General features: G+C 59.6%; 1 protein-coding gene across 9 annotated transcripts in view; it reads left to right on the top strand.

The window, feature by feature from the left end:
* The window catches only part of CASZ1 (castor zinc finger 1), a 154,777-nt gene extending 136,010 nt beyond the window's left edge, over positions 1-18,767 (top strand). For 8 of the 9 annotated variants that reach the window (XM_055419551.2, XM_055419545.2, XM_055419548.2 and 5 more), the window contains 13 exons: positions 236-408; positions 676-1,529; positions 3,837-3,972; positions 4,210-4,273; positions 5,591-5,745; positions 5,881-6,003; positions 6,863-7,201; positions 8,718-8,916; positions 9,745-9,916; positions 12,054-12,205; positions 12,347-12,488; positions 13,080-13,379; positions 15,171-18,767. In XM_055419551.2, coding sequence (XP_055275526.2) covers positions 236-408; positions 676-1,529; positions 3,837-3,972; positions 4,210-4,273; positions 5,591-5,745; positions 5,881-6,003; positions 6,863-7,201; positions 8,718-8,916; positions 9,745-9,916; positions 12,054-12,205; positions 12,347-12,488; positions 13,080-13,379; positions 15,171-16,294 — 3,933 coding nt within the window. In that variant the 3' untranslated portion in view covers positions 16,295-18,767. The remainder of the gene's footprint in view (positions 1-235; positions 409-675; positions 1,530-3,836; positions 3,973-4,209; positions 4,274-5,590; positions 5,746-5,880; positions 6,004-6,862; positions 7,202-8,717; positions 8,917-9,744; positions 9,917-12,053; positions 12,206-12,346; positions 12,489-13,079; positions 13,380-15,170) is intronic. The other variant, XM_055419552.2, reaches the window with a different exon arrangement.
* Positions 18,768-22,276: the final 3,509 nt, after the last annotated feature.

Genomic DNA, 22,276 nt, shown 5'->3' with positions numbered 1-22,276 from the left:
CTCCCACGCCTGTGTGGGGAGGTGTCTCAGGCTCTCTGAAGACAGCCTGCGCCCAGCACAGACCAGGCCCTGGGGTCAGAGGGGTCATCCTTCATTAACTGCAGTGCCACCAGTTGGATGTTGATGGGTCCTGAAGCTCCCCCACCGGGGTCAATTGCACCTGGAGGAACAGCCTCTCTGAGCTCACCAGGGTGCCTGGCCTTGGCTCCCCTGACTGCCGTTCTGGCCCCTGCAGGTGGGCTGTAACAAGGTGTACACGAGCACGTCGGACGTGATGACCCACGAGAACTTCCATAAGAAGAACACCCAGCTCATCAACGATGGCTTCCAGCGCTTCCGTGCCACCGAGGACTGCGGCACAGCCGACTGCCAGTTCTACGGGCAGAAGACCACGCACTTCCACTGCAGGTGAGCGGAGGCGGCTGGGGAGGCTCCTGGCCTGGGGAGGGCCGGAAGGCAGGGCCCCAGGTCCCTGGGTGGCTCGAAGCCCTGCCTCCTCAGGGCAGTAGGAACAGGAGCCAAGGGCTGCTCCAGAGGCCCCGCCTGAGCATCCAGCCTGGTCTTCCACCCCAAGGCCCATCCCTCCCGGGGCCACCGTGGGAGCAGGGAAGGGAGTCCTCCTGACCTCGTGAGGCCCCATGACAGCCTCCCTATGTCCCCCCACCCCACCCCCAGGCGCCCCGGCTGCACGTTCACCTTCAAGAACAAGTGTGACATCGAGAAGCACAAAAGCTACCACATCAAGGATGACGCCTACGCCAAGGACGGCTTCAAGAAGTTCTACAAGTATGAGGAGTGCAAGTACGAGGGCTGCGTGTACAGCAAGGCCACCAACCACTTCCACTGCATCCGCGCCGGCTGCGGCTTCACCTTCACCTCCACCAGCCAGATGACCTCGCACAAGCGCAAGCATGAGCGCAGGCACATACGCGCCTCGGGCTCCGGTGTGCTGGGGCTGCCACCCTCGCTGCTGGGCGCCAAGGACACAGAGCACGAGGAGTCCAGCAACGACGACCTGGTCGACTTCTCGGCCCTGAGCAGCAAGAACTCCAGCCTGAGCGCCTCCCCCACCAGCCAGCAGTCCTCCGCCTCCCTGGCCACAGCCACTGCCACCTCTGAGGCCGTGCCCAGCGCCTCCAAGCCTTCCAACAGCAAGATCTCGGGGTTGCTGGCCCAGGGCCTGCCCAGCTCCATCCCCCTGGCGCTGGCCCTCTCCAACTCCGGCCTGCCCAGCGCTGCACCCTACTTCCCCATCCTTCCTGGCCGGGGTAGCGCCTCCCTGCCAGTGGGTGCCCCCAGCCTCATGGGTGCCATGTCATCCGGGACAGCAGGCTCAGCAACCCCTGACACGCCTGCCCTGGCGGCCTCGGGAGCTGGTGACTCGGCGGCGGCGGCGGCGGGGGCTGCCTCCGTCCCTGTGCCCCCTGCCTCCATCATGGAGAGGATCTCAGCCAGCAAAGGCCTCATCTCGCCCATGATGGCCAGGCTGGCCGCAGCCGCCCTCAAGCCCTCTGCCCCCTATGACCCAGGTGAGCAGGCTGGGCCCTGCCTGGGAAGCCCGCTCCTCTCCAACCCCAGGAGCTCGCTGGCCCCCACGCAGAGCAGAGTGGAGGTGTTTGGCCAGGGTGCCTTTCTATCCCTGGCCCCAAGGCCCCCGCACCCCTCTTTCCTGGTCTCTGCCTCCATCCTCTTTACTTCCTGTCTGGGGCCCCTCTCTCTGGCCTGCCCATCCCAGGCAACTCCTGTTTCTGTCTTTTCATCTGTGAAGTAGGGGCAGTAATCCCAGCCTCACAGGGTACCTGTGCGTCCCCAGGGCCTCTGCAAGCTCCCCCTACCCTGCCATGTCACAAGTCCAGCCCCCAGTGGGAGCCGTCCCTGAGCCCCAGGCTTCCATGGGACCTCCTCCAGGTGACAGGAGGGGACACGACTTCAGCCCAGGGCCAGGGTGGCCGCACTGCAGGGATGCTCAGGGGATTCAGGCCTGGACGGCCCCTTGAGACCAAGGATGCCTCGCCCAGGCTCTCTCATCAGCCCTGTAGAGTCACACGTCCTGTGATAGTGGAGGCGTTCCATTCTGCACTGTCCAATATGGTAGCCCCTCCGTCACATGGCTGTTGAGTGCTTGAAATTGGCTAGTGGGACCGAGACCTGGATTGGGGTTTCTTTCAGTTGAGCCATATTCGGTCAGTGGCTGCCATGTCAGAGTTTTCGGGATCATGTCTCTGCCTTTCCTCTGGCTCATGACGGAGAGTGATTCCCTTTTCTATCAAGTTTTCTGCTCCTTAAAAAAAAATATTCTACTTTTTTCCTCTGATTTTTTTTTTTTTTGTGGCTTTTTTGTTTCCCTTGCTCCTCTTTGTCTGTTTCCCCCCATCCAGGTAATCAGCATTAGTAAGATCTTTAAGAAGAGTTCTGCTTTTGTCTGGGACGGGGCTCACTTCATTCATTCATTCATCAACCACTGATGCTCACTGAGGGCAGCTTGTTGCAGAGCCAGGCGCCAGGCCGGGGGCTGGGGACATGGCGGGGAAGACAGCAGACAAAGTCCTTGCTTTGTGGAGCTGATGGAACAGTGGGGGGATATACTGTTCCCAGATACACCCCCTGGGAGGTGGCCAAGTTGGCCCTCAGTAGTCTGGCTCCTGAGAATGTCTCGAGACTCACCAAGACAGAGGGTCCCTGTGGTCCACCCCGAGCTTGAGCTGGCTGGAGGGTCAGGGCCCTGTTTCCCTGGGGACCCTGCGCTAGTAGCTTTGGGGAGCTCTTGGAATGTGGACTCTGAGTTCTGAAAACTAGCGTCTTCCCACTGGGACACTCCTGTCAGCGGATACCCACCTTCTACTCCACGTGTCGGAGGGTCAGGCCAGACTGCCCAGGGCCGTGCACCTCTGGTCAGGTGCCTGCAGGCTGGGCCATATGGGGCTTGGTGGCCAGGCTGTCAAGTACTTTCTTCTCTTAAGAAAAAGCTCCTTCCCCGAAAAGAAAGGTCAAGTGAAGGGGAGGGGGCCATTTTCCTTTATTTTTTAATAAAATGACACTTGCTGTCTGTGAAGCAGCTCTCTGTCAGCTGCAGCGCCTTGGGGCAGATTAATATTTCAGTCACTTGGGGATTGTGGGGAAAGGCTTGGTGGACATGTTCCTGTCAGCAACTTCTTTGGCCCTGTTCTGCTTGGCCTCCTGAGTCTTCTGCCCACCCAGCTCCAGCCTTTGCACCCATGCCCACACCCCCACCCCATCCAGCCCAGCCTGGCCAGGGTGGGCCTCATATCCCTGCCCTGGACAGCTTGACGGGCGAGGTCACATAGTTTGAACCGCTCTGATTGGCTGTCAGCTTCCATAGCCCTGACACAGCAGATGCCCCTCCTGGGCATGCTCAGTGGAAGGCAGGGCCGTCGCCCGGGCAACAGCGGGGACGGGACCCGCAGAGGGGGCGCAGCTCCCAGTCTAGATCTGCCACTTTCCCTCAGCATTAACAGAGTCTTTAATAAAAGCCTAAGCGGCAGCCCCACAAATTGACTATGACAGTCGGTGGAGAAAATGAAGGGCCCCCACCCCCGTCCCAGCCCCCTCCCCAGCCTCCCGCCCTTCTCCTCCAGGAGGCCCTGAGCCAGGACAACTTTGACATAATTTTGCAATAATTATCACTTGAAGAATTGCCACACAGGGGGAAGCGTCACAAGCGATCATGTCAGTGGGGAGAACCACTGACCAGCAGTCAAGGCTCCCTGAGGGCCCCAGCCCACCCGGCCCGCCGTCTTCCCTCGGGGGGGTTCCGGTTGGTGCCCCTATGAAGCCCTCAGTCCCTCTAACACCGTCTTCCCTCCCCTCCCCTGTAGGAAACGGGCAGCAGGCCACCCCTGCCAGGTTCCCCCCAGCCCCGGTGAAGCAGGAGCCCGGTGAGAGTGCTGGCGCCCCAGGTCCCCACGAGGCCTCCCAGGACCGCAGTTTAGACCTGACTCTGAAGGAGCCCAGGTGAGGGGAGGCCCAGGCCTCCCAGCTCTGCCCCCTGCAGGAGGCTCTGGGGACAGCACCCTCAGAGCCAGACCCCTCGGGGCCAGGGGCTCACCTCTCCTGACCAGGGGTCATCCACCTGCCTGGGGAAATGTAGCTGGGCGGAGCCAGTGCCCCATGGGCCGGCTGGGAGGGGTGAATCTCCGGGCTCGGTCCCACGAACGTCTGAGCTAAAGCCCCTTGGTTTGTGTGTTCCAGTAATGAATCAAATGGCCATGCAGTCCCGGCAAATTCATCTCTTTTATCCTCGCTTATGAATAAGGTAAGAACCATCCATCACACGCCTCCTATTCCCCCACCCAGAGAAATTAAAGCTATGCTGGGGGGTGGGGGGGATGTGTTTGTTTTTTAATGTTTTGCCTCTAATAAGATGAGTTTGTACCATTTAAATTTTGAGGCCATTTTTCATCGGATATAATTTCAGAGCCACTGCTTACAAATTAATTTAATGAACTGGCTGAAGAAATATATTCCAGCCTCTGACACCCTTTTTTTTTTTCCCTTCAGATGGAGGGTTCCTAAAGCTTTTCCAGAGCCCTCTAACTTCTTTTGCTCTTAGTTATTAATTTTATTTATTTTATATATTTTTTGTTTGTTTAAAAAGGTGTGGGGGGGATTAAAGTGGGAGCAAAGCATCAATTTCCACTTTTCGGGTTGAGTAATGGTTTTGGACGCCTTCTGCAGAGGTCGCTCCAGAATATTTATTTTAAATAATGCAGGGTCTTTGTAAATTATACATCATCTCAAATATATTTTCCCCCCTTCACATGATAAATTTGACTACAGCAAGATTAATTTGGTTACTGTACACAAGTGACTGCCGAGGAGGGAGCTAGGTCTGGGCCCGACCTCATTGGGTGGGGTCCCGCTGGGCCCTTGGGCTCCTGCTGGCCTTGGCTCCAGGGCGCCCATGCCTTCCACTTTTTCCCTTCCCCTGGATGCTCTCGTGCCCCCCTTTTCCATCCTGGGGTCACTGCTCCCTGCACCCCCTTGTTCCTTCCTGTCGGAGCCCTGCACCCCGCCCGTGTGGGTCAAGCCTTTCCACGGGCTCCTGCCCCTCCTCCACTCCCAGCGGCAGTCTGCCTGTCTTGCTCTCACCCCGTGAGCCTCCCTCCCTCCCTCTCGGCTCCTCCTTTGTGTGCCTTCTCTTGTTCTCAAGGAATTCGTGGGGGTTCCCCCCCATCCCTCCTCCTCCTGCACTTCTTTTGAAAACCTGGCAGGAAAATAACCAGGGAGCCGCGAAGTCTGGGGAAAGCTGGGCTGGAGTGTGTGCCCTGAGTCTCGGCTGCAGATTGAGTGATGGCTCCTAGCAGCACGGGGTTTGTGTGGCAGAGCCCTGGCAGCTCTGCGGGGCTGAGGAGGCGCAGCAGGCTGCCCGCGGCGGCATCCATTCATTGTGGGCTCCTGTGCAGCCAAAGCTGCATGGGGTCGGGCCTCCTCTCCTCCCAGTTGCCAGCACTGTGATGCTCTGGTCAGTTTGGAGAGATCCAAGCAGCCCAGAGCTGCTGCTGGTCCCAGGGCAGTCGAGCCAAGTGTCCTGAGGTCCCCAGCCTGAAGCTCGAGCCTGTGCTCTTGGCAGATGTCTCAGGGCAGCCCCAACCTCGGCAGCCTGTTGAACGTCAAGATGGACACGGAGGGGGGCCCTGCCGGGGAGTCCCCGCCATTCCTGGGCAAAGCTGTGAAGGCGATGGTTCAGGAGAAGCTGTCAGAGCCCTGGAAGGTGTACCTTCGCAGGTGAGGGGCTCTGGGTGAGCAAGGGGAGGGGAGGGCCAAGCCCATGGGTCCCAGGGGCCAGGGGCCAACCCCACCACCCACCCTGGCCTGGCCAGAGCCCTGGGGTCTCCTCTAAGCAGCCGGCTCCTCTGCCAGGTTTGGCACCAAGGACTTCTGCAACGCCCAGTGTGACTTCCTCCACAAGGCCCACTTCCACTGCGTGGTGGAGGAGTGCGGCGCGCTTTTCAGCACCCTGGACGGGGCCATCAAGCACGCCAAGTGAGTGGGGGTCGGGGACCCATGTAAACCAAGCCCCGTTCATCCCAGTCTGGCTCAGGGCTGGGGGCTGCACAGGCCTCTGACCGCCTTCCAAGCAGGACCTCAGAAGCTGAGCTGGCTTCTCAGGCGGTGCTGCCTGGCCAAAGGCAGACTTTCCCATCCTCTCACTAGCTCAGCCCCCAGCAAGGCCCCCTCAGCCAACTCAGGTCCCACCTGGAGCAGGAGCCCCTTCTTCCCCCAGACCCTCCCCCATGTAGCCCTCAGCCCTCCTGCAGACCCAGCTCTGACCCCAGCAGGGACGCCAGGTGAAGGCCTTTCCAAGCCACAATACAGCATTTGTAGATTCTCTTTGACCTAAAAATAAAAGAAATTAATTTGTAAAGTTCATTGAGCTGAAAAGCCTCAAGCCCAACCGCCTGCTGTAATTGAACCCAGAACTTGTAAACATTTAAAACAGATCTTCACTGCTCTTTAAGCCCCAGGTCAGTCAGGCTCTTCTCAGTGCTTAGGCAGCTCCAGCTCCTGGCCTGAGACCCATCTTTAAATCTCAGAGCAGATTCTTGAAGGGTGGGCTTCCTGAGCCGGGACCTGCTGTGTCCTTAGTAGGGAGGAGCTAGGGACAGCGCATCTAGAAGGTCACAAGGAGGTGTCATTAGGACAGAGCCAGAAGCCGAAGTTGCAGATCAAAAGACAGAGCCGTTTGCTCTCAGTCCTTCCTTCCTGGCAGCACCTGGCACTGAAAACAAGGTGGGGACACTGGCCCCCTAGGCTTGAGATGGGATTGCCCACAGGCAGGCAGGTGCACGGGAAAGGGCTCTCTCCACCCCCCTCCTGAGACCCCCTCTTCTGCCTCTCACAGCTTCCACTTCCGGACGGAGGGAGGAGCAGTGAAAGGAAACCCAGAGGCTGCCTTCCCGGCCTCGGCTGCTGAGACCAAACCCTCCTTGGCCCCCGCGTCCCCTCCAGCGCCACCCGTCACCACGGCCACGGCTTCCTGTCTCGAGGGGCCCACTCCCTGCCTGGCCGCCGTGCCCTCCACCCCCACCCTGCTCGCCTGGAAGCAGCTGGCTTCCACCATACCCCAGATGCCTCAGATTCCAGCATCAGTGCCTCACCTGCCCACTTCGCCCTTGGCAACGACTTCTCTAGAGAACGCCAAGCCCCAGGTCAAACCCGGATTCCTCCAGTTCCAGGAGAAGTGAGTCCCTCGATGAGCCGGGAGTCCTGTGTCCCCCAGGGTGTCTTGGGAGTAGGTGCTAGCCAGGGCCGCTGAGGAGGCCCTGCTCCTCACTTTGCAGGAGCCCTGGCCATCCCCAGCCTCTCTGGGACCCGGTCACCGGGCCATGTCCTTCTAGCCAAAGCTGCTGCTGCTGCTCAGACCTCACTGCCTGTTCCTGGAGCAAGTGGCTGGGGGTGGGGGTGATGGTGGAGGTAGTGGCCACGGTTCTGGAGAGACTGGTGGCGACGCTGTGAGGACCAGCCGGGGTGGGCTGGGAGAGGTGGGCCTTACCCGGCAAGAAGGGCTATGTGTCCCTCCAGGCCTCCCTGTTGGTCTCTGTGGCTCCCGCCCGCAACTGAATCTCTGCAGGGCAAGCCAAGTCACAGGGGGACGGGGGCGAAGGGCTAGACCCTCCTCCGGGCCCCCGCCCACCTGCACAATGGCTTAAGCTCTCAGGGGGTGGAAGGGACCTTCCTCAATGGATGGTGGTGGCTCCTTGCGGCGAGAACGGTGACTCTGTATCATGATGCGTGTGGCTTCCTGTTCTCAATAAAAGTAATAAATTGGATGTGAACACACTCCGCCTGAGTGGCAGCTGTCCTCCCTGTCTGAGCACCTGGGGCTGGGCCCACGGCATGGAAGGGCACCTGTGCTCCGCTCTGACCCTTCCCCACCTTCCCTTCCTCTGTTCACCTCCCCAGCCCTCTTAGCATCCTGGCCTTGGTCAGAGGTTCCGCCCAGGTCCCATGTGGATGTAGGGGGCAGCCAGGTTGTCAGCCAGGCCAGAAAGGGTAGAAGCCGGAGCACAGCACCCTCCTCTACTGCCCGAAGCCTGGGAAGCAGGGGTCTGGGGTGGAGGGCTGCCGCTAAGGACAGGCAGGGCAGGGCTCACCTGGCACCCCACCCTACCACTGAGCTGGCTTGTGTTCTCTGCATGGGTGGGCAGCCCTGAGCTCCGAGCTGACCCTGGAAGCCCCAGCAGCTAGGACCTGACACTAGGCACAGGTTCCCAGGGCTGAGGCCCCGTGGCAGTAAAGCTTCCTGGTAGGGCTGCCCACCCATCTGCATGCTGTCAGTCAGCCACAGCCAGGGCAGCGCCCGTGCCACGTCAGCCAGGCTTTCGCTGGCGTCCCGCCAGGTTGGCAGCACCATCTCTCATTTTCATATCCAAGAAATGATTGCAGCCATCCTTATCTATAAGCCTGAGGTGTGGCCGTGGAAACTACGTGTCCCAGCATGCAGTGCTCTGGGCAGCCTGCATACCGCAATCCCTCATGCGCCAGCAGAGCTCTAAAAAGAGGGCAAAGTTGCATGCTGGGATTTGTAGTCTCCTCTGGCCAAATGGCCCTGGTGAGCAGGAAGGCAGTCCTGGGGCCATTCCTCTTGAGGACACCACAGGAGACTGGGGAGTGGAACCCCAGCGTGAGCCAATGTCAGGACATCGGCGGGGAGGGCACTGGGAATGCTAATGACCTGGGCCGTGGTTTCATTCCAGCGATCCTTGCCTCGCAACGGACTGCAAGTATGCCAACAAGTTCCACTTCCACTGTCTCTTTGGGAACTGCAAGTACGTCTGCAAAACCTCTGGCAAGGCCGAGTCCCACTGCCTGGACCACATCAACCCCAACAACAACCTGGTGAACGTGCGAGACCAGTTTGCTTACTACTCCCTGCAGTGCCTCTGTCCCAACCAGGTCAGCAAGGCGGACGGGCAGGGTGGGGCCTGGGGCGGGAGCAGGGAGGCACAGCGCCCTGGATCAGCTTCTTCTGGCAGAGACTCTGTTTCTCACACCCTTTTTAATTGGCTTCCTCCAGACTCTGGAAAGGACACTGTCTGCCCCAGGTCCCTGGAGACCCCTGGGCAGCAGTTCAGCTTGGTGCTCGTTTGGCGAGGTCTGTCATTTTATCCTAACCTTCAGTGATGACTCTATGATGAGCAGCCGCTGGGCACTTGGCATCATTCTGCCCATCCTGGAATGGCTACGCTCCTTTTCTCTAGAGGCCTGGAATTTTAAAATATTGGACAGATATTGAACTGTCTGTGCTCCAGACAGGAAGGGCAGATCGGATTCATTATAAAGGCCTACCCCCAAGATTTGTAGGGGCCGCCTGACAGTTCCTTGAGGAGCAGTCTGAGCCTAGATCCAGACAGAGAGGTGTACCAGGGTAGATGAGTGATGTCTGCCTGGGTCTGGGCACACAGAGAAGAGTGCTGGGATAGATTAGTGATGTCTGCCCAGGTCTGGTCACACAGAGAAGAGTGCTGGGATAGATTAGTGATGTCTGCTCTGGGTGTGGGTTTAGAGAGATTGGTATGACATCAGATAGGATGCTTTAGTCAAATGACAGAAGGGACTTACTGCTTTTTAAAATGTGAATGATCTTTACACAGTTGTGTTTGCTGATTCTGAGCACAGAAGGACACACAAATGCAAAGGGCCAGCCATAGCCCAGAGGCCTAGGGCAGGTGGGGCTTACGGCCGTTGCCTGCCTGGTCCTGACTTTCCTGTCCCTTCCTGTAGCACTGCGAGTTCCGGATGCGTGGGCACTACCACTGTCTCCGGACCGGCTGCTACTTTGTGACCAACATCACCACCAAGCTGCCGTGGCACATAAAGAAGCACGAGAAAGCCGAGCGGCGGGCAGCCAACGGGTTCAAGTACTTCACCAAGCGCGAGGAGTGCGGCAGGCTAGGTACCAAGGCCAGGGCTGGGGGCAGGGAACTGCTGCAGTGGGCAGGGCTGTGGCTCTGGCCCCAGAGGCCCGGGTACCACTTCTTGTTGCCACACATCAGGCTCCATGGGTTTTTTTTTTCCCCCAATGTCACAGACCAGGCATTGTCAAACTGGGAAAACAGTCAAAACCCCAAAAGCCTGGAAAGAGGGGTGAGGGTGACCCAGAACACTCCAGTCACCCCCCGGGCAATGGCCTGGAGCCTCATCTCTGGTCTCCAGACTTGGTTTCTTTTTTCTTTTCAAGAGGGCCTTGCAGGTAAGTTTTCAAAATTTCTGACATTCTCTGCCCTGGGATGTCTTTCCATGGTTTTGACTATTAGGTTTTTATCCATAAGGGGCTGTGTGATGTTCATTTGTTCATTCACTCACTCAGCAGACATTATATTTTTTGATTATTTTTTATTTTTTTTTATTTTACCGTGCTGGGTCTTCTTGCTGTGTGAGGTCTTTCTCTGGTTGCAGCGAGCAAGGGACTACTCTCTCACTACGGCACATGGGCTTGGCACTGCGGTTGTTTTGTTGCAGAACACAGGCTCTAGATGTTCAGGCTCAGTAGTTGCGGCTCTCAGGCTTATTTGCTCCGTGGCACGTGGGATCTTAGTCCCCTGACCAGAGGTCGAAACCTATTCCCTGCATTGGCAGGCGGATTCATAACCACTGGACCATCAGGGAAGTCCCTCAGCAGAGGTTTACTGAAGAGCAACCATGGGCCAGGCTCTTTGCTGTTGCCAGAGGTGCAGGGGGTGGGGGGTAGGAATGGCAGCTGAGGTCTTTTTTGTCTACTGTGGCTGGCACCAGGCTTGGTGCTGGGGATCTGGTGGGACAAGCAGGTACTTGGTCGGTTCAGCCCAGGGCATTTGTAAGCTGGGGTGACCTGGAAGGAGGGAGCCACGGGACAAGGAAGTGACCTTGAACTCAGGGACAGGTGCTTCGGAGTTAACTTCACTGCTGAGAGCTGAGCTCTTGGCCAGGAAGCTGCCCCCAGCCCCAGAACGAGGCCTCCCTGAGGAGCTCGCTGGCCCCAGCCCCAGGATGCTGTGGGGAGCCGGCTCCACACAGAGTCCACGCTCTTGCCTCAGGATGGAGCCACGTGTCATGTGCAGACATGGGTCAGTAATCTGCCCAGAAGACCAGACACTGGAAGGCAGGTGGGAGCCAGGCAGGCTGGGTGTAGACACCTGGGCTCAGGTGACTCAGGTGGCCATGGCCGCAGGGTTCAGGGGGTACAGATGGGGGCTACTGCCTGCAGCCAGCTGGCCATTACCTAGCGGAAGGGTGAGAGATTCAAAGTCAACTGCCAGAAATGAAAGGAAACAAACCTTTCCTTCAGGTATTAATTCAAAAATAATTCAGAGCCTGAGAGAGGGCTGGTTATCACAGCAACAGCTATCAACACTCAGTGACCCATGCTGGTCCTGGGTTCGGCTTACAGGTGTCGGGGATTCTGTAGTTGCCGTTATTGACTCAGTTGGGGTGTTTTGGGTGGTAGCTGGGGCCAAAACAAAGCTGGGGGATGATATAAGACACCTGGCCAGCTCAGGTGCCATGGCAACGGGCAGGCCTTCACCTGCCCTCTGCTGATACCATTTCAGTCTGGCCGCTCTGTTTGTCCTCAGCCCAGAGCAAAACCCAGGTAGGTGGGGGCAGGGCAGAGGGCCAGCCGGCCTGCAGCCATCTCTGCAAGGTCGGAGGGTGGGGGACAGCACTTGGGGTCCCCAGAGGAGAGCTGGGGACAGATGGCATGCTGGGAGGCGGCTGATCAAGTGGACAAGCCACTAGGGTCCCCTGCCCTGGAGCCCATGGACCTCTCAATGTGCCGGACAGGGGAGGAGGCCAGCCTGCCATTGTCCCACAAGTCCATGCTAGACTGAAGGGGAGACCCAGGCTCTGGACATCCAGGTGGCCAAGGACTTTCTGGGGGTGGGGGGGTGGGAGGTTCCTCAGGGGAACGCCACCACGGGCAAGTGCCCTTTCCCCAGACACCATCTTCCTGGAACGTGTGCCATGCCCAGAACAGTGCCTGCCATGCAGTGGGTACCATGAGCGCCAGCTGGCCCACAGGGAAAGCTCACAGCCAACTGGGGCTGTGTCCACAGGCTGCAAGTACAACCAGGTGAACAGCCACTTCCACTGCATCCGGGAGGGCTGCCAGTTCTCCTTCCTCCTCAAGCACCAGATGACGTCCCATGCCCGGAAGCACATGCGGAGAATGCTGGGGAAGAACTTCGATCGCGTGCCCTCCTCCCAGGTGAGCCGCCCCTCCCCCGCCTGGGGGCCAGAGGGCATCACCCGTGTCTCACTCTGGCAGCCGCCAGAAGTGACCGCATGCCTCTTGTGGGCAGCACCGCTTCCAGCCCAGCTTGCTCAGGGCCCCCCTGCTTCCTTTCAGGGCCCCCCGAGCCTGATGGACACCGAGACGGACGAGTACATGGATTATACTGGCTGCAGCCCGGGCGCCATGTCCTCCGAGTCCTCCACCATGGACCGAAGCTGCTCCAGCACCCCTGTGGGCAACGAGAGCACCGCGGCAGGTGAGCAGGCGGCCAGGACAGGGCCACGGGGGTCTGGGAGGACCCGGCCTGGGACAGGCCCCTCCTTCCGCCGGGTCTGGCTCAGGATTGGAGCATCATGGCCAAGTGGCCTCAAAGGAGGACAGGCCAGTGCGTGGCCGGACCGTCTGGTCTGTAGGACATGGGTCCCTACCTGCTGCCGCCCTGCCCACCTCCCCTGCACTCTGCCCTCGGCTTCCGTTTCCAGGAGAGGACCCGGGCTTGAGCTGAGAGCTATAGCCAGAGGGGCAGGTGGGCCCCACCCAGCCCTGGCCCCTCCTCTGGTCTCTGCCATGGTCCCCAGCACAGTCCCTGGGCCCCAGAGTGGGGTCCTCCCCATGGGCCCTCCCCAGCCCACCACGCCCACCCCTGCACTGCCACGCCCTCCCAGTCTCTCTCCTCTGCCACCCCGCCCCTCTCTTCTTCGTGGCATCTGTCTGCTCATCTGTCCACGTATTTTCATATCATACTTGCTTCTGCCATTGGGTTTCTCATTTTGGTTCTTTTGTTTGTTTGTTCTTTGTTTTGGTTTTCTTTTTTTTTTTTTTTTCTGCTTTTCTCCACCCTCTCCAGGCTGCCCGGCTCCTCCTCCTCCTCCTCTTCCTCTTCCTGCTGCTGCCGGTGACGAGGCTGCCCGCGGGGCTCCGCAGCCCCCGCTGACCCCATCCTTCTCTCCGGCTGCACTCCGGGCGCCCCTCCCCTCCCTCCCATGCCTCTTTTCTCCACCCTGTCTCTCATACTCTCTGCTCAGTGCCACTCTCGGAGCCACCCGGGGCCTGGCCCACCCCATCAGCAGCCCGCCCAGCTTCCCGCCTGTCACTGCCACTCCATCTCCAGTAAAAAGTGACGCCCCCCTAGTTCAGGACGCCGCAGGTAACTCACACACACCTTCTCCACCGCTGTCTCATCACCCTGGCCGAGCCCCAAGGTCATGGTCTAGGATCTGGCCCTTGTCTGTGGCCTGCCAGGCCAAGGACAGGGCCACCCTGCTCTCCTCACAGCCCAGCCCCACCTCTTCTCCACCCCGCCCGAGACCAGAGAGCCTGGCCCCTGTCCCGAGGACACCTTCTCTCGGTTCCTGCTCGGCATTGAGCAGGCCAGAACATCACCACCAGGGCTCCCTGGGGCTCACCCCATCTCAGCCACTGGCCAGAACCCCGAGATGGCCGTGCCCACCTCACTCCCCCCAATCCTGCAGCAAAGCAGAGCCTGTCCCCCATGCTCTGGGGCATTCACCCAGGACCCAGGACGAGGGAGGGACAGAGATGTTCTTGGAAAGCTCCTGGGACCCACCCAGGTTTGGAGGGTCCTGACACCAGGCTGAACCCCCATCCCTGGAGCCACACAGGACGAAGCCTGAGCCCTGGGCAGTGCTTCATAGCAGAGGTGGCTCCCGGCCTCACCCTGTACCTACTGCCCGGCAGGCACGGAACCTGCCCACCCCTGCCCTTTGCTGCACCACCCCAGCTCTGCCTCTGCCTCTTCCATTTGTTCTTCCCCAGGGGGTTGGCAAAGAGCACGGCAGAGGGTTCCCCTTCATGGAGTTCAGCCCCTGTTCTGTCGCTGGGATAACCAGTGACTTCAGATCCAAAGCAGCTACTCCTCACCCACCTGGATCCCCAGGCCCCAGACCCTCCCTGGCTCGTGCTGGGTACCCCACTCCATCACAGTCCCTACTTCTCTTCACCTGCTGAGGGGCTGGGATGGGGGAGGATTGGGTCTGTTCCCAAGATGGGTGGTACTGAAGCCTGGTGCCTGGAGTGGGCGTTCTAGACAGGTTCAGGGAGGGCTGGGTGGGTCAACGTGTTGGGGGAGCCTGGAGGGTGCCCACCCTGCCCACTGCAGGGGGGCCAGGCCTGGGGCGTGGAGCAGGGAGTGACGGGGCTGCCCTTCCCCCAGCTGCCTGTGCTGAAAGTGGTCACGGACGCATGACTGAACAGTGCAGTTGTGGGCGGCAACAGGGCATCCTGAGCCCAGCGAGGCAGTTGGGACCAGGTGGGAGAGCACAAGTGCGGCCCATCTTCCGGCAGAGCCTGTGTTCCAGTCCTGGCTGCTCAGCAGAGCTGCCCTCTCCCAGCCCAAGACATTAAAGAACCTTCTGGTACCAAAGAGAAGGTTGCACGTGGGGCAGGGAGTTACTACTACTGCAAACAGTTCCAAGGCGCTCAGCATCCCTGTGGCAAACAGGCTGGTCCCAGGCGCAGACAGGCGGGCAGCCCGGGAAACTGGTTAGCAGGAGGGAGAAGGAGCCGGCCTGTCCCTCATTAGAGGCAGGCGCATGATGGCGTCTGGCCCTGGTCCAACTTGGGTAATTACACTGCCGACCTAGATTCCCCCTTCAGCTTCAATTAGCGCCAGGACGTGTCCTCACTTCCCACCCAAACGGGCCGGGAAGCAGCCACCACATCCCCCAGAGCTGCATGCTCTGCCACCCACGAGGGTGGACGCCTGTGCGGTCAGCCTGCAGACAGGGATGACTAAGGGGGAAGCCTGGGGCTCCCTCGGCTATCCTGGGGGGTGGGTCACGGGAGAGGCCCGCAGAGCCACGGGGAAGCTAGGGGTTGTCCTTGAGTGCAGCCCCCTGGCCAGCGGGCCAGGATCAGGGGCCACGAGTGAGTGTGATCCTGGGAATGGTGCCCGCGCTGACCAAGCCCCCCTCCCCAGGGAACACCATCTCCATGCCGACAGCCTCGGGGGCCAAAAAGCGCTTCTGGATCATTGAGGACATGTCTCCTTTCGGCAAGCGGCGCAAGACTGCTTCCTCCCGCAAGATGCTGGACGAGGGCATGATGCTCGAGGGCTTCCGGCGCTTCGATCTCTATGAGGACTGCAAGGACGCGGCTTGCCAGTTCTCGCTCAAGGTCACCCACTACCATTGCACGCGCGAGAACTGCGGCTACAAGTTCTGCGGGCGCACGCACATGTACAAGCACGCGCAGCACCACGACCGCGTGGACAACCTGGTGCTGGACGACTTCAAGCGCTTCAAGGCCTCGCTCAGCTGCCACTTCACCGACTGTCCCTTCTCTGGGAGCAGCACGCACTTCCACTGCCTGCGCTGCCGCTTCCGCTGCACCGACAGCACCAAGGTCACAGCGCACCGCAAGCACCACGGCAAGCAGGACGTGATCAGCGCAGCAGGCTTCTGCCAGTTCAGCTCGAGCGCCGACTGCACCGTGCCCGACTGCAAGTACAAGCTCAAGTGCTCGCACTTCCACTGCACCTACCCCGGCTGCCGCCACACGGTCGTGGGCATGTCGCAGATGGACTCGCACAAGCGCAAGCACGAGAAGCAGGAGCGCGGCGAGCCGCCCGCCGCCTCCCCCGGCCCCGAGGGCCCTGCGCCCGGCCCCGCCGCCGCCGCTGCTGCTGCAGGCCTGGACGGCGCGCCCCCGCCCGGCGCCGAGCCCGCCGCCGCCGCCCTGCTCTTCCTGCCGGGCCCGGCGCTGGGGCCGAGCGACGACCCCGGCCCGCCCGACGCCCCGGGGCCCCGCGTCGGCCCCGCCGCGCCCGGCCCCGCGGCCGGCGAGTCGTCGCAGGAGGACGACGAGGAGGAGCTGGAGCTGAACGAGGAGGCGGACGACGACGAGGACGACGACGAGGAGGACGAGGACGACGACGACGAGGAGGAGGACGACGACGACGACGAGGACCTGCGCACCGACTCGGAGGAGTCGCTGCCCGAGGCGCCGGCGGTGGCGGCGGGGCCGGGGGCGCGGAGCCCGGAGCTGGCGGCCCTCGGCGCCCCCGCGCCGCCCGGCCCCGCGCCCGCCGCCGCCTCCCCGTAGCCGCCGGGCGGGTGGCGCGTCGCGGGGCCGGGCGCTCGCGGCGCCCTCGGGATCTTGCCGCTTTATTCTATTGTTATTATTAATTTTGTAAGAAACGGTATTTATCTGTAAAGCTTCCCTTGTCCAGAGCTAGGTGTCGGCCGCGTCCCGGCGTCGGGAGGCGCTCCGGCCCGGGTGGGCCCGTGCGCCCCGCCGGTGCTTCCGGACCCCGAGTCCGTCTCAGGACAGAGGCGGGGGGGCCTCCTTCTGGTGCTTCGGGGCCGCCCCTGCGCCCGCCCGCCCGCGCGGCAGCTCGGCGGCCGGCAGGACAGAAGCTGCCCGGGCGGGACCCTCCTCCGCCGCGGTCCGGGGATCTTCTTCAGGGAAACAGAAGGTGCTCTTGTCCGGGGTGGGACAGGGGCCCCGGAGGGTGAGGCGGGCGCTGACCCGCCGCCCCCGCCCCCCACCCCGCGCCGCGCCGCGCCGCTGGGATTCCTCATTGCTCAGGGCTGGGACGGGCGCCGGGGGTCACCGTGACCCCCGCCCCGCACCCCCGGAGGCGGGCGGGCACCTGTAGCATCGGCAGGGCCTCCCATTCGTGCAGCTAAGACCCTCCCTTCAGGCCCCGGGGGAGGGCGGGGCAGGAGGCGCCGGCGGGTAACACTACAGGGACCGCGGAGGGAACCTCCTGGAACCGGCCGAGCCGAGGGCTCCGGGGCACTCGGCCCCTACGCGGGGCCTGGCCGGGTGTCTGCCCCGAGGGCTGGGGCCTGGGAAGGGGGCGCCTCGGCCTACCCGCTGCCTGCCAGCCGGTGCTGGGGTGCTGGGCCCTCAGGGGGTCTCCGCCACCCAGGTGGTAAAAATAGGAAGGATGCGACTGTTTGGGGCTCTAATAGTCAACATGGAAAAAAATTCGAGGAAGTTGTACAGTATTTTTCCTGTAAAGGTTTATTATTCTACACAGAACAAAAGAAAAAAAAGCAGGCGGGCGCCCAGAGCACAGACCGCCTCCGGACCAGCCCTGAGGTTGGAGACCCGAGTGCAATTGCTCACGTGGGGTTTTGTTTAGCATTTAGTTAGAGGCCTTAACCAGGTTGAGGCTGTCTGTCTTTACACTAGCACTGATGGGAGCTGTGTGATTCCAACTTTTAACTTGAATTTTGTAGAGACAAGAAAAAAGGACTATTATTGTTGATACAAGTTTGTAGTTAATTTAACATTTGAGTTTTTCTCTATTGGTTATGCGTGTGGCTTTATAGGGCTTTTTTTTTCTTCCCAGTTTGTTTTATTATTTTGTTTGGGATACTTCTTTACTGGTTCAACCCACCCAGATTTGGTTCCCTTTGCGAAATACACCCCTGTCCCCCATCACCGCCCCTTCAACGATGAGGTCACCTACCCCAGAGCTGGCCCCCACCTGCCAGGCACACACCCAGCCGATGGCTCTGACGGCGTCAGGGACGGAGGGCACACTGCCCAAGGCCTCTCCTGTTCACCTTCTCTGCAGGTCAGGCCACCTGCCCCGTCTTGGCTGGACTCTGTGACGTGGCCACAGGGACAGTGCTAGGTCCAGCCTGGGGGAGGGGCTGTCACCCATAGCCTCCAACCCCTGGGTCTCCAGGGGAAGTCTGACCCAGCTGTTGGAGGGGGACAGGGCAGTCGTTTCTTTTTTTCTTTTCTTTTCCTCCCATTTTTTTTTTTTTTTTGTCCTCTTGGCTGCCCATAGCCAGAAAGCCAGGACCATCTGAACTGGAGAGAGAGCAGGAGGGAGAAGTGGTGAGACGGATGTACCTGATTCAACAGGAAACAAGTGGTTTTCTAGAACAGCCCCTACCAGAGCCTCCTGAATTCTGTGGGCACCATGTGCTGCTGCTGAGCATTCGCCCAGACTTTGTGCCCGACCACAGAACCGTGGAGTCTGTGGAAGGAGTTTTGTAAAGGAAAAAAAAAATTTTTCAATGTAGCAAAATCAAAAAAAAGAAAGAAAAAAAAAAGAAGATGCCGACAGTGCGAAGTCTAGCCTTTTGTAACCTTCATATTGCACACTAGGACTATAAGCCATTGCTAGCTCATTTTGAATTTTAATGTGTAATTTTTGTTTTATTTTCTTTCTGTGGGGAAAACAATGCTTGATCCACCAATGCTCTTTTTAATGTTTTATAACTATGTATGTGTATATATATAAATATAAAATAATATGTATGCACATATGTGTGTATGTATCTATATGTATATACATATAGAGATATAGAGAGATATACAGAGAGGTTTTGAGACGAAAATGCAGAACGTGAAAACCGAACTGAACAGCGTGTGCTCTGATTACTTGAATCTGGTCTCCTCGGCACCTGGTTATTAAGAACTGAATATTTTTCCACTTGAATTTAGTGCTATTAGAAATTTAATATATGTGTTTTATTTATTTGATTTTTTTTTTGCATGACTGATGCAAGGTTTGACATTTTCACTCAATAAAAACTGGAAAAAAAATCTATCAAGTTATCTTTTATTTTTGAAATCAGCCCCAAGTGGCTGGCAGTAACCCAGCTGTGCAGAGCAGCACAGCCTCCATGGAGGCCTGGGCTCCCTGTGCCAAGGAAGGGAGGGGAGGAGGGTGTCGGTCACCCTTAACTCTGGGAGGAAAGGGGGCAGCCCAGTTTCACCTCTGGGATGGGGCCAAGTGCTCCCGGGTGGCTGGGAACAGACTGGGGGGCTTGGGCCCAGCCCTGCCTGAAGGCCCCATGAAGGCTCAGAAGCTACCTAGCCTAGACACCTCAGGCCTCCAGCATGGCACCAGGGGCTCCCAGGCCCCCACCCTGGTCAGCCCCCTGCCCAAGCAGCCAGGGCTACTGGGCAGGCGCTTGGCAGGGTCCTCCCTCTGCCTCCTCCCTCGGCTCCTTCCTCCTTCCTGCAGGGACCTGCCTGGGCTGGGAACAGTGCGTACCCGGATCTGATCCGGATGCTGGCTCGGCTCCTGCCAGGAGCACGCGGGGGCAGAGCCAGAGGGGGCCGATGCCCGAGTCTGTAGCCACCAGCCCCAGGCCCGAGTTGCCAGCTCCGGTGGCACCGTGGCTGGGGCTCCCTCAGAAGCATGGGTGGTGCGAGCACTCCAGTCAGGCCCCGCCCAGAAGCAGGCCTCCCGCCTCCTTAGCCCTGACACTTGTAGGTCGTGGCCTGCGTCTCAGTAAACCTCCTCCTCTGCACCATCTTGCCAGCCTTGCCCTGAGTTCACCTCCTTCCAGGTGGCCGGGTGTTCAGAGCCTGAGGGAGGAGATGTGACATGTGCTGGGCCTCTGGGCTCCTCCACCTTCAAAGGTGGAGCCTCTCACTCGATGTCACATCCTTGCAAGGAGGTTGCCCCTTTCCTGGGGAGGGACAGAGGGGCTGGAAGGTGACTCTTCAGCCAGGTGTCACCTCCCCACCCAGGACCACAAGGGCCGCGGGCAAGGGGGACCACAGGGGGTGCAGGCAAGGGGGTTTTACCGCTCCCAGGGCCCCACTCAACATGGTCACTTTTCCACTGTGAAAGCCTCTTCTCTAACCCAGCCCCAGCACAGAGGGTCCTTCCCTTTCTTCTTTCCTCCTGGAACGCAGCCCACAGGCTATTTACATAAATATGTCTGTAACAGATGTGAAAATATATACTTTTTTCTTTCTTATTAAAATGTTCAAGTTGGAACTCGCCTATTGTTTGTGGATATCTCGATTCTGTTAAATAAAACAGTGACTAATTTATGGGCTAAAACACAAGTTCAACAAATTAAAACCATTACTGGAGCTTCACAGGCTCTAGTGGGCCGAGCAGCCCTCCCGCAGGGCCTGAGGGGAGGCAGGGAGCCAGGCTCCGACCTCAGCCCTCAGCCGGGTGGGTGGGTGCTACAACCACAGGGCTCCATTTGGGCATTACCGCGGGGTCAGGGCCCACAAAGGCTCCAACTCCAGGTAGAGGGTGGGGGGAGGAGAGGACTCGTGATAGTCCCAAAAACTGCCCCCAGGCCTCCTGGGGCCGGGTGGACCTTGGGAGACTCATACATGGTAAAGAGGAGGCTCAGCCTAGCTGAGGGCAGGACCAGCTTTTAAGCTCCACTCAGGACAAGACAGGGCCCAGGGAAGGGTGGGCTGGGCCTCAGGGCACCCCTCAGAAGAGTCTCAGGGGAGACCGGGACCTGGGACACAGGAAGAAACTGCACCCAGGTCAGCCCACAGCCCTGAGCCCCAGGTACCGCCCCCTGAGACCGGGTGCCCCGCCCCCAGGAGGGAGGTGCTTGCAGCGGGGAGGGGGGGCGCCCCGCCCCAGGGTGCAGGATGGGCCTGGGTCCCACAGTACTCCCTGTTGCTTGTTGGACTCAGTAGGAATTGCAGTAAAACATGTTTTCATTCTGGGGTTTAATTAGCTGTGGTGGTATGATGCTCCTACACCCAAACTGGGGCAAATTCAAGAGTTTTGTAACCTTGGAAAGAGCCAGAACCAGCTGCACAGGCTCGTGCTGAGCTTAGTGGCCTGCCCACCTCCCACAGACCCAGCCCTGCTTGGGTGCTACCAGCAGCTGAGTCACCCATGGGAGCTGGGCCTCAGCATTCACGGGCAACTGGGCCTCAGCCCACCTGGACCCCAGGCCAAGACAGCCTGTTGTCCCATCTGCCTTCATGAGAGGTGGCTTTGGCCCCTTGGGGAGCCTTGGTCCCGGCCAGGGCACAGGGGTAGTGAAGTGCTGTTGCCCCCCAGGAAGGCCTCCAGGAAGCAGGTCCCCTTGGACCAGCTGGAGTCCTGGGGAATGAACAGGGGCCGGGCCTGTGCCACCCTCGCAGGAGGAGCCGCCCCACTTTAGGGGGTAGAAAGGACGTGCCTCCCAGGGGCGCACCTCCCAGGGGCACACAGCCAGCACAGGCCCGGACCCAGCGGCTTCTCCTGTGAGCCCCTCACCCATGCCACTTGGGGGAAACACCAGGGCCTCAGAAAGTCCAAGGCTTTTTCCCCCACAGAAGACCTCCAGCCCCTCAGCCCTGCCCAGAGAGCCTCCCTGAGCCCTGGCTGCTGTACACTGTATCTACAGGGCACCCAGGAACTAATGACCTGGAAACAGCCTCCCGGACCTACTGGGCTAGGATGGGAGGGCTGGGCACCCGAGTTTCCAAGATGAGTTTTAAACATGGCCTCATCATTATAAAGAAGGTCCTCCCAGAGGTGTCAGGCCAGGAAAGGCTTCAGGCAGCCTCCTTATGAGATGATAAAATCTCACCTCCTCTGCTAGGACAGCAAGAGCTTTAAAGTGCTTGACGAAAGTAAACTGGTAAGGTTTGTTCACCACTCAGGGAAAAGCACAACACGGCTGGAGATTTAAACCTTCTGGATTAGAGCGGAACCGGAGGGAGGGCGTGGCTTAGGGAGGGAGGGCGTGGCTTGGGGAGGGGCTGGGCCAGCTCTCTGGGGAGAAGGTGGTGGTCACACACCATCACCTCAAGCACCCTGGAGATGTCTGACCTTAGCAGGTGGTGACTGATCCCGGGATGGGACACACCTGTGCAGGATGAAGAAGCAGGGGCCAGAGAGGTGTCTGGGGCAGGGAGGGGTCAGTCAGGACTGGGTCTACGCCCAGGTGAGTGCTTCACCTGAGGCTGGAGCCACAGCCACCTTCAGGGTCTCCCTGGCGCCTTCTTGCCTGCTATCTGGAGACGCAGACCCTCTTCTTCAGGTGCCTTGGCAGAAACAATTCTAAACAAACTGTTGAAGAAACACTAAGGATTAAGTACACTCCTAAGGATCAGGTGTCAGGCACCTCTGTGGGCAGAGCCTGGGTCTTGGTCTGCCGCAGGGGTGGGGTGGGGCAGGGTGGGGCTGAGGCAGGGCTCACCAGAGGAGAGGCAGGTTCTAGGCTGAAGCCCGAGAAGCAGCACCTAAGTCCTGGCTGGGTCCCCGGGGAGGCACTTCCAGAGAAGCCCTCTCCTCCCAACTGATGTGCGCCCCATGGACACACACGCTTTACTTTCAGGGAGACAAGCGAG

Source organism: Moschus berezovskii, chromosome 17 (genome assembly GCF_049115385.1).
Source record: "Moschus berezovskii isolate FMDL1 chromosome 17, NW_MosBer_1.0, whole genome shotgun sequence".
NCBI classification, from domain to species: Eukaryota; Metazoa; Chordata; class Mammalia; order Artiodactyla; family Moschidae; genus Moschus; species Moschus berezovskii.
This window is presented reverse-complemented; position numbering and strand designations above follow the sequence as displayed.